At 46.1% G+C, this 12,759-nt stretch overlaps 1 protein-coding gene across 1 annotated transcript in view; it reads right to left on the bottom strand.

Annotated features, from left to right (window-relative positions):
* The window catches only part of PTH1R (parathyroid hormone 1 receptor), a 112,895-nt gene that overhangs the window by 11,088 nt on the left and 89,048 nt on the right, over positions 1-12,759 (bottom strand). The window contains exons 6-8 of the mRNA XM_026842025.1: positions 10,793-10,979; positions 7,247-7,400; positions 810-870 (exon numbers count right to left, since the gene is read on the bottom strand). Of these exons, the coding sequence (XP_026697826.1) occupies positions 810-870; positions 7,247-7,400; positions 10,793-10,979 (402 nt within the window). The remainder of the gene's footprint in view (positions 1-809; positions 871-7,246; positions 7,401-10,792; positions 10,980-12,759) is intronic.

The raw sequence follows: 12,759 nt of genomic DNA, 5'->3' as shown, positions 1-12,759 counted from the left end.
CCGCCCCCCCACCCCTTCTGCTGGCAGATAGTGGGCAGATGAAAGCTGTTGTGTGGTCAAACTCTGCATTATGGTGGGAAAATGTGATTGTTTGGGGCTTTGAAGACTCGAGGGCATGGATCCTTCATTCAGCATACAGTAGGAATATGAGGCCTTGAGGGTGCATGTGTAGGACCAAAGAAGCATCTAATCCATATCTTGTTTCTGACAATAGCCAGAAGCTGATATTTAAGGTGGAATACATAAACAGGTACTAATATTTTTCTAGAATACTCTTCCAACAACTTGCTGTTCAGGATGCCTTCCCAAGCCAGAGTGTTACTGAGTATCTAATACTTCTAGAGGAATTATCTTCTATAAATGTGTACAAATGCTTTTTAAACCCAAGGATATGCTGGCATCCACACCTCCTGCAGGGAGGAGTTACAGCTTCACCACCTCATCAATGCCAAACCGCCGCCTTTGACTGTGCTGACCCTGCTATCCCTCAACTTCATTCCCAGTCATTCTGGATTTTAAACATCCCTGTCCTGTCCCTGCCTAGCTGTGAAGCAGTCCCATTTAGCCTTAGGGACAATAGCTACAGGTGTTCACATTTATCAGATTCTGTTAAAGCCGGCAAAGTTGCATGCACTTTATTCTTCCCTTCCACACTCCCACCCCAAAGTTTGCTAACCTCATAGAAATCACTCCTGGCTTTGCCTAGTTCCTTTTTTTTCCTTTTGATTCACCCACAAAGTGACCATTGCCAAAAGGCCCACAAAAGCATCAAACATAAAAGGGAGCAAAGAAAATCCAATATGACTTACTCTGTGTCGGCTAGAGTGGCTCTCACGCTGGCCCATGCTGTAACAAATACAGCAGGGAGTCCTGAAAAAAAACACAGGTCACACAGGGTGAGTAAGGGGACTAGAGGGGCCACGTTCAATAAGCCCAGGTGGAGTGGGCTAGAGGATGCTGGAAGAAGCAGTTTTTAAATATTCAAGCATAATTTAGACTAGGAAAGGCTGATCTTGGTCTCACATCTCTTCTGTAGTCCAAATAGTAAACCAAGCAGTGGCAGGGAGCATTTTCTGGAAGAGAAATGTCACGGTCTGGACATGTCCACGCTACTGAACTCTCCTGTCTTTCAAAACAGCAGCTTGCTTTCCCAAGTTGATGGCCAGGAGTAGTCCAGGCTTAAGCTACCATCTTTGGGAGACACCCAGATGGTCTAGGCCTGAGATGGGTGATGGACTCGACAGGATAAATCATCAGGTCCCCTGTCTTTCCTCTAGCACTGCTTTCTAGATACAAAGCCTATAGTCACTTTGAACCTGGGTGGTTGATACCTGCTCTAGCCAACTCATTCAATTTGAAGCAGAGAAAGGTTTTGCAAGCACACCTTTCCCAAGATGTTTGTTCCCTTCCCCTGGTGCAAAGGAAAGGTAGATCCAGAGTCAGGCTCAGACCAGTCCTCCGAGCACAGGGCTGGCTGGGTTAGAAGTTTTGTTAAGTGTTAGTGACGTTCTGCGTGAAGCAGATAAATGCTAGAATTTAGGGTAAAGCTTGGAAAACACTCTAGCCAAAGTTTCACTCCCAAATGAACCATCCTTATTTCAGCACAGTTACACTAAGCATCATCTTTTCCCTATGAAAAGAATCACCAATATCCAAATGTAATCTTCTGTTTATTTTTTTAGGGTCCAGTTCTGCTTTATTTGTACAACTGAGTCCCCTACTGGCTTCCCTTAAAAGGCAGGATCAAATCCACAGTAGCTTCCACAAATTCAAGAAGAATAGCCCCTTTCAGGTGAAAAAAAAAATAATAAAAAATAAATAAAGGTGACATTTATCACCGATGACTGTAAATATGCTGTTCACAGTCTAAGCTCATTGGCGCTTGGCATGCATAAGCACACGCTTAACTTTCAGCATGCACTTAAGTCTCATTAGGGTGCTTAAAGGCTTTCCTGACCACGGACGCTTTCCTGAGCTGGGGTGTGGAGCAGGGACGCCCGTCTCATACACACATGGACAACGGGGCCGTTATCTTGGTTGGAACCTTTAAATGCCATGGTAATATAAGAAAGCATAAATAATTAAACACAGAGCCTCACTCAGGACCAGCGCAGCAGCGCTGCCTACAAAGACACATTTATAAGGAATGCACCCTCCTTTATAATCCCCTGTGATGGCTGACGCTGGAAAGAAAATGCTTAACCTATTGCACTGGGAACCCATAGGTGTGTTGAAGCTGAGGGCTTGGGAAAGGTGATGATTTATTGTAACAAGCACCATCTATTTCCTTAATCATTTATCTATGAAAAATATCTGCATGCTCCAGACTGCTGGCAGAGCTATCAAAGGCTTAAATCCATGTAACTTTGCTGATATAATTGGTGATATTCCAGTTTATATCAACTGGGAAACCGGCCGTGTTGAGAGGCTGACACACCTGCGACCTCCCTGTGAGACAGCGGATGTTCACCCACTGTTGCGAAGCTCTACGTTTGAAAGATGGGTTGTGTCAGAGATTTGGATGTGTTTGACACGTACTTGTTCCTCTTTAGCCTGTCCTGCACTTCAGAAGAGACACTGTTCCCATTCACATTAATCCTGTGCTGTGTTCAAGGTTCCAGGCAACAATAAAACATACAGGAGAAAATAATTATACCTAAAAAATCCCTATGTGTGGATTTATTGTGCTCTGTTCTCTGCTGCCTCTGTTCAGGCAAGCTTAGGAAAAGGATCCTTGACATTTTCTGAAAAACACACAACACAGTGAATTCCTGGCACCAGTTTTATTGCTACATTTGTCTTTCTGCGTCTTTTACATCGTTCATTTTTTTTCAGTGTGAACAATTGTAACTTCTTAAATTTGCAAAAAAAAAAAAAAAAAAGGTATGAATCCTCTCCCTCTCTTTCCTCTGCCCCCCCGTTTTTAGATCTATGTCAACATAACACGGAGCACTTGGACTGTCAGGTAATTTCTAGAGTTCAATCTTTTCCTCCCACTCTGGTAAGTTAGTCTTTCAATGTGAAGAGTCAGAAGGCTTAGCTTTGCCTCCAGCATCTCTTTTACTTTCAGAGGGTGATGACTGACTTTTTGGTGTCTCCACTTGAAAGTCCTGGTCTGTGATGCCCCAAGATTGACAATGCCTCCTGCTGAGCACTCACAGCACCCACTGATGGGAGAACCATCGACCTGAAAAATCTGGGCTGCGGTCCTCAAAGTCAGACATCCAATGATATCCACAAGCAGCAAGACACCCAAGAGGATGCAGCTCTGTGAGCGGGAAAGTTATACACGATTAAACGCATCTCTCCGACCCACCAGAGAACGGAAAGTGAGTCTCCAAAAAGCCTGTGGTCTCTTGGTTGGATGTGGGCACAGACAGATGGAGGTGTGGATGGATGAATGCATGTCCTCCCCCTTGCACATAGGAGCCCCACGTGCACGACAGGTGTGACGCAGGATGAACCCCACCGGGCAGCGATGCTGTGAGTGACTTCTACAGAATCCACATTGTATGCGCTGTGCATTTCCAGTCAATACACACAGTGTGTACAATGCAGGTGCTATAAAGTCAGGTATCTCCCCATCAGCTGGAAAACGTGCAAACCTCAAGCTAGGCAAAGTCTGGTGGCTACCACAACCCCCTCCTCTCTCCTCTATTGTTTTGCTTGTGTCCATGGCTCATAGCAGTTTGGAAAAATGGCATTCATGCACATGTCAAAGCTGTGGGTAAGAGAGGCAGTTGCAAAGCGACTGCTAATAGAAAGCTTTTGAATAAAGTCCTTGTGTAGGTCTGGAGAAATCTGGCCTCAGTTCCCTGCTACTTGAAAACCTCTCTGAGGAACAATGCATTTTTTTTTCAGTCCTTCTGTGTCACAGTTTCCTAATATTAAATGGGTCTAAAAATACCCTCTTCTGCCTCTTGTCCTGTTAGGTACAAATACTTTCAGGCAAGGATGACTTCTGTGTAGATAAACACGCAAGGTTCACCATCACATCTATTTGGACCTGAGCACCTCTAACAGTAACACATCAATTTGTCTTTTCCAGGTGTCCCTTCAGTCCTCATTTGCAGAGAGCCAGTGCAGCCCAGTTGGGGGTGGAGGGGCTGCAAACTAACATAGTGTGAACAAAAAAATGCCAGTGGAATCAGCTCGGGTTTTCTAGCCATTGGTCATGGTTCTTAGACTTGCCTCATAAAACAGCTGCAGGGAACTTGAAGTCTGCTGGGGAATTTCTTGTTGCCTGTAATACTATTATTTATTTTTGTTGGGTGCTGGCAAGGAATGTTATCCTTTCTGTCATCTGTGTCTCCCTTGCAAGAAGGGTGCTGCGGACTCCCATGGAGCTGTGCTCCTGTGTGCCAGTGAGCATGTGCATTGAAAAGACTCAACAAAAATCTTTGGGTCTGACATCAAAGAGTAACTATATGTCCTGGTTTCTTCAGTAGTTGAACTGCTGGGGTTTCAACCCCAAGCCCCAAATTAAGGCTGACATCTGGGTGATTCCCACAGCCCTTCCCAAAGGGGGGTGAGTTTCCCTTCAGGCTTCCCTCCAGGGTGGTGCCGGCCTGGCAGGGAGAGCCATGGGGTAAAGGAGCCCCGGGTGTCTGCATTCAGTGAACAAAGGTCAGGTGTCCCACTGAGGGATAACAGCTGGGACCCCTCGCAGGAGGGGCAGTGGCTGTCTGTGAGGGGGATGCCCTGTGCAGAGTTCCCTGTTGGGGAAGGGCCTCCCGCCTCCCTGGGACTGGGCTCCAGTCAGGTCTGGCTTTTGTGAAGTGGGCTGTGTAGAGATTGATGCTGTGGCTTCCTTGGTCTTATGTGTTTGGCTTGTTGACTCGGTTGTGTCCCATGCCTTCTATGTGAGACTGCATGTCACCATTTATTCCACCCATTGTTGGTCGTGTGGTGTCGTTGTTGGGGTCAGTGGGATTGATGTTGATTCTGTATAATCTGATTGACTTGTTTGTACCCCCAGTGCTCACCCATGTACTGACCCTTTTGTATCAAATACAGTTTGGTGATTGGTTCATCTTGATGCTGGCTGTATCCTTTATGCTAGGCCTGATAATTGGCAAAACAGTAGTCTGGAAATAAGATATTGTAGGGTGATTTTTGCTCCCCACCCTCACCTTGGAAATTTTCAGTCAGAATAAATGTGTCTATTGTTACACAAGTGAAAAAAAATATCCTAGATTTTGGGGCAAATTTGTCATTTCTGCACCTATGTGCAATGTTGTAATTATTTATCACCGATTCCCTGTCAGTCCTTGCTCTGGTATGGGCAGGATCCAGTGCCCACTGCAGGGAACTGGAGTTTTTCCACTGACTCTAGTGGGTCTTGGACTGGGTTGCCCTTTCCAATGCCCAAAAGCTATCAAAACAGTAAGTCTCTGAGGGGGGTGGGGGTGGGTGCGTGTACATTATCATGCTAATCAAAACAAAGCAAAACCAAATACAACTGGAGGGATCCTGTGTGCTCATTCAAGAGGAATTTAAATTGGGCAGCCTCAGACTTTTTTGGAAGCATATAGATGATTGGTGTTGTGACAGGTGTGACTTCAGCTTTGTGGTTGCTCTGATAAAATGATTATACTCTGGCAGTGGTTGGAAGAATTAATGAGAGGAACCCATGCTTGTTGGACTGTTTTCCTTTGCCTGCATTATGAGCAGCATCAAGTTGTTATTTCTTGTTCAACATATGGCATTATTTTTCAACTTCTTCCCTCTCTTCTGAAATTGACTGTGGGGAATTGCTTCTTTAAGTCTGCCCTGTACAATTTAATGCCGTTTTCTGAGAAGCAAATTTTACTTAGCTTGAAGGTTTGGAAGAGGATGGGATCTGTGGGGTTTTTGATTTTTTTTTTTTTTTTAATTTCTTTTAAAAAAGAGGTGACATCTAAAGTCCTCTCTGTCTCACAGTAGGTGAGGTAAGAAATGACCTGTCCCCAAAATATCTGTCTTTATTTCCCCCTCCACCTACCAGCTGTCTGGGACTAGACTTTGCCTGAGAGATGGATGCCCGCTCTGGGACTCATATTTACACCTCCTGTCTTTATCAGTAGATTCTGCACTTGAGGTTATCAAGGAGCTTGTGGTACCTTTTACATCACATTTGGGAAGAAGGAAGGCTGGAGAGAGTGCTGCAAGCTGGACTGCCCTGGGTTACTGAACCACTTGCTCTCACACAACAAAAACCTGTAATCCTCCATAGACTTATTGGTTTACTCAGAGCTCCACTGTTGGAGACACCAATTTTCTTCCAGAAGAAATCATGTTCTGGAATGGGAAGGTGTGGTGAATACATTAATCTTGTCCTAAAATGCAGTCAGGATGTGGCCAGGTGCATTTTGGACCTAAAAACTGGGAAGTGGCCCTGGGCCATAGAGTTTAGAGGTAACCATAGACACCTCTGAACAGGTTTTTGCTGCTGTAAGCTCCTCTGTAGACCTACACCCCATTATTCTTAGTTATGTCCTTGAGGATTATCTGTTTCCTGCTCTCCCTTACAGTCCACACACTTCAGGCAACTGTGGGCAGTTGTTTGATTGTCCTCAGCCTATCAGCACCTCATAACTCCTTGCAAGCCAAAGCTAATGCCAGAAGGGAACAGAAAGCACATTCTCTCATTGCCCACAATGCCTTCCACTAATGAGCACCCTCCCTGCACCCGTAACCCTCCCTTTTCTCCTTACTCCAGGAAAAGATGCCCAAATTAAAAGAAAAGGAAAAAAAAAAGCCTTCCCCACAAATTGCAGGTTTCTACTAGTGCCCCAACACTCATGAAACCTCAAGAGCTTTTTAAAGCAACTGAGATCTGAGGTTGGAAATCAGAGCTTAAGTCTGACGTTGAGAGCAGATGCTCACAGCCGCATGCAACTTTCTGTCCCTCCAGACCAACATCTCAGCAGGAGACACTTGGCAGAGATGGTGCTAACTCGAAGTGCACTAAAATCAGCTGTCACATGCACAGGTCTGCATCCCCAGAAGGACGACAAGGTGTGCTGATTTTCCAAGCCTGGGCTGATCCTTCCAGAGATTCTGGAAGTATCACAGGGTAAATACCACAATTTAGAAATGATAAACGCTTCACAAGAGAGCTGACTTGTCCTTGCAAGAGTCATTGTGTTGTGATGCTCACCCAGCCTCTGTCCCCTCTCCTGTATTTATGTATATACACTATCTGCTCCAAACTACCTCCAACAGGCTTCTTACAGGTCAGCTGTAAGGGCCAGCTGTGACTTACCCCAGCCAAATAATGTGAATCCCCAAAGATACTTCTTCTCTGAGAAAAATGCCATGAAGATGAGGCTGTGGAGATAGAGCCCTTCCACCAGAATCCAGTAGTAATTGGTTGCCAGGAAGTAGAGGAAGAAGGTAACGGCTACTTTACAGCCCACCTGCAATGATCACAGAAAGACAGGGTTATGTGAGGAACATGGTGTGAAATTCTTGTTCTGCATAAAGCCATAACTTACCAAGATGGGCTGGAAAACAAGATGGAGAAAGGAAGAAAAAAAAATTCTGTTGCAGAGCTTTTACAAGGGGGAAAAAATCAGTTCAAGAATAGAAGAGATGAATGATTGAGAAGAAAACTTCTCCCAGTCTGACATTGTGGCTCTAATAGCAAGTGAGTTGGGAGGTGTAGGAGGACAGGGGATGTATGGAGAGATGCTGACCTGATCCCTCTCTCTCCCAAACCTAGTGATGAGGGACTGACACACTTTCTAGGCCAGATGTGTTTCATCTTTTCATTGTCCACAAAGGGCTGTGGCCAAGTCACCTTGGTCTGGGTGACCTGGTGCAAGTCATGTCACTTGGAAATATGACTCCATCCTCAGGTCATGGAGAAATACAAGCACCATGCTGAGGGTGACTCACCCCATCTTGTCATGGATGGCCAAGACAGGGTCCTCCACAGCTGCCTGTCTTTCCTCAACGAGTGTGAAGACACCCTAGATATCTGCTCTAGGCATTGGTGACTCATCCTCTAAGAGCAAACAGAAGCTGGAGGAGTTCACTCACACTGTCAAAGTGTTTTCTGAACAGACCTGAGCTGCAAGGTGGGAGACCTGGTCGAGACTTCTAGGACACACTGATCTTAAAAGGGCTCATAAACTGACCTCTCACTCCACGCTGATCTGCAATCCTTTGATTTCTTGAGTGGAAAACCCTGACTGCGACTCAACGCTCCCCTGCCCTTCTGGCAGAGTGGGGCAAAGCTGCCCTTTTTCCACCATTTCTCAACCCTAGTAGAGAAAGATTGCAAAGTAATGACTCCGCATTGAGTTTATTGGTACAAAGTGACACATAAAGCCATCTCTTGTCGATGTGAAAATGCTAGGACTCTGGGTGGTTTGATGTCACAGAAAGTCTATGACTACGAAACACACCCCATGGCAGCAGCAGATCTCCACGCTGCCCCTTCCTTTGAGAGGCACACAGTCAACTTGCAGAAAATGTCTTTAACATCCACCTTGTGAATAAAAAGAGTTTTCATTCTGGCATAGCTCTTGGGCTAATCGTTTTCCAATCAAAATGAATATGCATATATTGTATACATATCTGCATCTATAAATGTGTATATAAAATATGGACACATTTACACCTGTTTTCTTCTACAAAGTGAGTTAAAATAGAAGGAAGATCAATTAAAAAAATCCCTGTCCAAGTCTAATAATAATTTTTATATTTACAAGAAGTCACCATCTACACACACAGGGAGCATCAGGCAATAGTCACAAAGCTTTCACTTCACTTGGAAACAAAGAAACATTAATTGTTGCTTTCATCACTAGTTTGCCTTTCAATTCAGAAGAATAAGAAGTGCCGTTTAATTGCTAATATTCAAAGAATGTAATACATTATCCTAATTATTGCTCATAATGGGTCCAGCCCAAGGAGAAACAGAAAACAATGCAGTAAAATGTTTTCTGTTCTTTCCAAAAAGGGTGTGTTTTGAAGCGTGCTGAGTGCTCCAGCCAGAGACTTGCCAAATTAGCGAAATGGATCTCTGAAATGGGAAGGATACACAATAACAAATTTCCGTTTGGGGGTACTTGGATGCACAGCGGGACACTCCATATTTGCTGATTTTATGTGGGGGTGTTGGTGGCCAGGTCTCTGGTAGCAGCACAAGCTGCTAAAGACTTGAGAAGCTGAATGAATACACAGGCAGAAAGTTTATTGCCACATTGCGAGAGACGCTCCACTAGGATGTATGAGCTAGCTCAGATTGTTTTTGTGTGGATTGAAGGTAACTCTTGATCTTAGATACTAAAAGCTACCTTCTCTGTCTCTGCAGCATCCATCAATTCATGGATGATGAGCTATCGTACTTAGGATCTACCATGGGAAATCTGTGATGAGACCACAGACAAGGAGAGCAGACAGCTTCAGCAGGTGGAGACGACTTTGAAACATGGGGATGGGCTTCATCCCCCCCAGCACATGGACAATGTGGATGCTGCCATCTGACCTTTCTATAGAGTGAAAAGAAACATAGTTTTGGGGATGAATTCAACTGACCTCACTTCAATTTTTATTTTAGGATGTTTATTTTAGGCTTCATTATACCCTTGACTGGCTGTGTTGACCATATTAATTCAGCTGAGCATAAATTGAACCTGAGCTGACTAGATTGAATGAAGGTGTCTCCCTTGTAGACATCTGCTCTTTCCAGATGAAACTTCTCTTTCTTATAACAGTGCATAATCCCTCCATTATCCCTCCTAAAATGTCTTATTTTTTCTTTTTTTCCCCCCAAAGATGGGAGTTATAAATCACAACAGGAACAACAAGCTATGGTTTGCTGAAAAACTACAGTGGGGTGAGATGTCTGCTGCTGAGCTTCTTCCTCCCAAGATACCTTTGCTCTGGCTCTGGAGACATGGCTGAAAACCTCCCAGGACATGCTGAACAGTGGCTTTGCTACATCTGGGCTGTCAGTTTGATGGCACCATTGTTACAGCACAGTGATACCTCAGTGAGTCAGAGAGGAGCTCCAAGTGGAAAATCAGCCAGCTGCACGTTGTGGTGGGATAAGTACGTGCTGTGAAATGCAAGGACTGAAGTGCCTTGCAGTGGGAAAGCCAGGAGAGTTTCCAGAGCCATACACTTCAGGGGGCCCACAGGAAATGTTGAAAATAGTAGTTGTAGATGGGAACCAAAACACCAACCTTGACTTTAAGGGGAGTGGGGTTGTTTAGTCTGGAGAAGAGGAGGCTGAGGGGAGACCTCCTGGCCCTCTGCGACTCCCTGACAGGAGGGTGCAGAGAGGGGGGATGAGTCTCTTGAGCCAAGGACCCAGCGCCAGGCCCAGAGGGAATGGCCTCAAGCTGCCCAGGGCAGGGTCAGGCTGGCTCTGAGGAAGGATTTCTGTGCAGAAGGGGCTGTTGGGCGTTGGAATGGGCTGCCCAGGGCAGGGGGGGAATCCCCGGGATCCCTGGAGGGGTTGAAGAGTCGGGCTGACCCAGCGCTGAGGGATCTGGTGGAGTTGGGAACGGTCAGGGGGAGGTTCATGGTTGGGCTGGAGGAGCTTCAAGGGCTTTTCCAACCCAGATGATTCTGTGATTCACCATGACTGCCATGTGGAACAGCTCTTCCTTAGCTCTGGGACTGGAAAGACCCACTGGCTCAGTGCGTTGAGAGGGAGTGGGAAGAGATGGGGAGAGGTTGTGGAGGGTGATGAAAGGAGGGGAGCTGGTGGCCTTCAGTAGGGGGTAAAATCCCCTCAAAAGAGGTGAGGTGTAGGCACAAAACCTGGAGGATCAGCTGTTCCGGTGATACTCACAAACTGTGATTTATCTGCTGGAGGTGCTTCAGTAATGGATTTCAAGTCTTCCTCTGAGATCCGTTCCATCTCCTCCAAAGCTGACCCGGAGTACAAGACTGCATCTTTCACGAAGATGCTCACAGCTCTCAGCATGAAGGAGACAAATAGGTGCATGTGGATGTAGTTTCTAGTGCAGTGCAAACGTCTGGAAGAGACAGAGAAGGATTGGAGTAGTTTAGCCCATCTGTTGGACAGGCTCAGGGTCACCTCTGCTTCTGAAAAGCCTCAGCTCCACTCATCAGTGCTGTGCCATGGGGAAGCAGCGCTAGTGCCACGTGCTCACAGTTCACCCACGGGGTTGGTAAATGAATTATAACCCCCACTCCAGGAATTTGGTGGCAGTGCACTGCTGCTAATTTTGCACTAGAACGACGTTCTGCCTATACTCATTTACATCTGACTGGGAAATCTTCCAAAGAAACACGGATGCATTTCCCCTGTATTGGGCATGGGCAGTGAGCATGCACGCAGTGGGCAGTGGGTCTGCATCTGGAGGATGGGGGGGGTGTGTGTGCAGTGCACATGCAGCTGCAGGAGGGCATGCGATGTGCAGCCTGTGCTCAGTGCGTGCGCATCTGGAGCGCAGTGTGCGTATGGTGCATGTGCAGCACAAGTGCGATGAGTTTGCACAGGCAGGATGCTACGCTGTGGTCAGGCATCTGGAGGAAGGGAGAGGTGCATTCAGCGTGAGGCACACGTGCAGCGTCTGAACATCTGGTGAACATCAGGATGAATGCAGTGGGGGCACCGCCAACGTGCACTGAGCCAGCAACAGCTGTGCAGGGCGTGTGTAGCCCTGTGTGCACGATGAGCACGTCCCCGGTGTTCAGTGCACGTGCAATGAGTGCGCAGCAGACATGCGGTCGTTTTTCCAAGATGCACAGGCAGAAGGCAAAGAACATGCACCATCCTCACCGACACTAAAGTGCGTATCCCGTGTGTGTCTCTTCCACTGTTAAATCAATCCCTCCCACAAAACCTGCCCTTCTCAGAGTACAACCCCGCGTTTAAGAAACTTCATTTTTATCTGCACTTTGTGCAGAGGAAACGAACTACGAAGGCTACAGAACTCATGGCCACTAAAAGCCTTGCAGAGGTTCGTGTAAACCGCTAATCTTTCTGCTCAATCCAAATTCAGTGGCAACTACAGTGTGCTGGGCTGTTTTCTCTGTTTACTACTACAGATACTGTCCGTTGCTTGGTCATGTTGAGCAGTTTATGGGCTCCAACCCAGCCGTGGCAGCAATGACTCCACAAATGTCAATTGTAAAGCGCTTTAAGATCCTTTTGGGGGAAAAGCTGGAGAGTAAGAAGGGAATGGGTTAGACCCGTATCTACAAGGTATGTTTTAGAAATGGTAATCATGCCTCTGGGGAGAAGAAGGGACTAGCTGACCTGTTGTGATCCCCTTCTGTCCTCTACAGCTCTGTTGCTTGGCTAGCCATGCATTAACGTAATAATGGATTTATACCCTCTTAAATCCCCAGCTCCAATAATGGATATAAAAAACAAAAGCTGTGGTTTTTCCTCTTTTGGAGGAGATTGTGATAGCAGTAACAGTTGTTTCCTGGGCTATTATAATACAAATTACGCCATGTGGAACTGCTGAGGTATAAATGAAGATGGGCTTTGTTCCCTGCATTTGAACTATAGTCAGCGAATCTCTGGGTTCTGTGTTATCTGGAATAAAATCTGTCTTGGCTCCTGCTGCTGCTTTGCTCCTTGGGACAAAGACACTCTATCACAGTCACCCACTTAGTCTGGACTGCTAAGGAAAATGCTCTGACTACATGAATAGAGAGCCTGCCTTCTGAAACTAGGAGTACTCTTGAATACATGGACATTAAATATTTTAACAACCTTGCCAGTGTCCATGAGAAACGAAACAGGAGGGAAAGGGTTGGGAGGACAGGAGGGTGGTGGCA

Source organism: Athene cunicularia, assembly GCF_003259725.1.
Source record: "Athene cunicularia isolate RWA chromosome 2 unlocalized genomic scaffold, athCun1 chr2_part1, whole genome shotgun sequence".
Taxonomy (NCBI): domain Eukaryota; kingdom Metazoa; phylum Chordata; class Aves; order Strigiformes; family Strigidae; genus Athene; species Athene cunicularia.
This window is presented reverse-complemented; position numbering and strand designations above follow the sequence as displayed.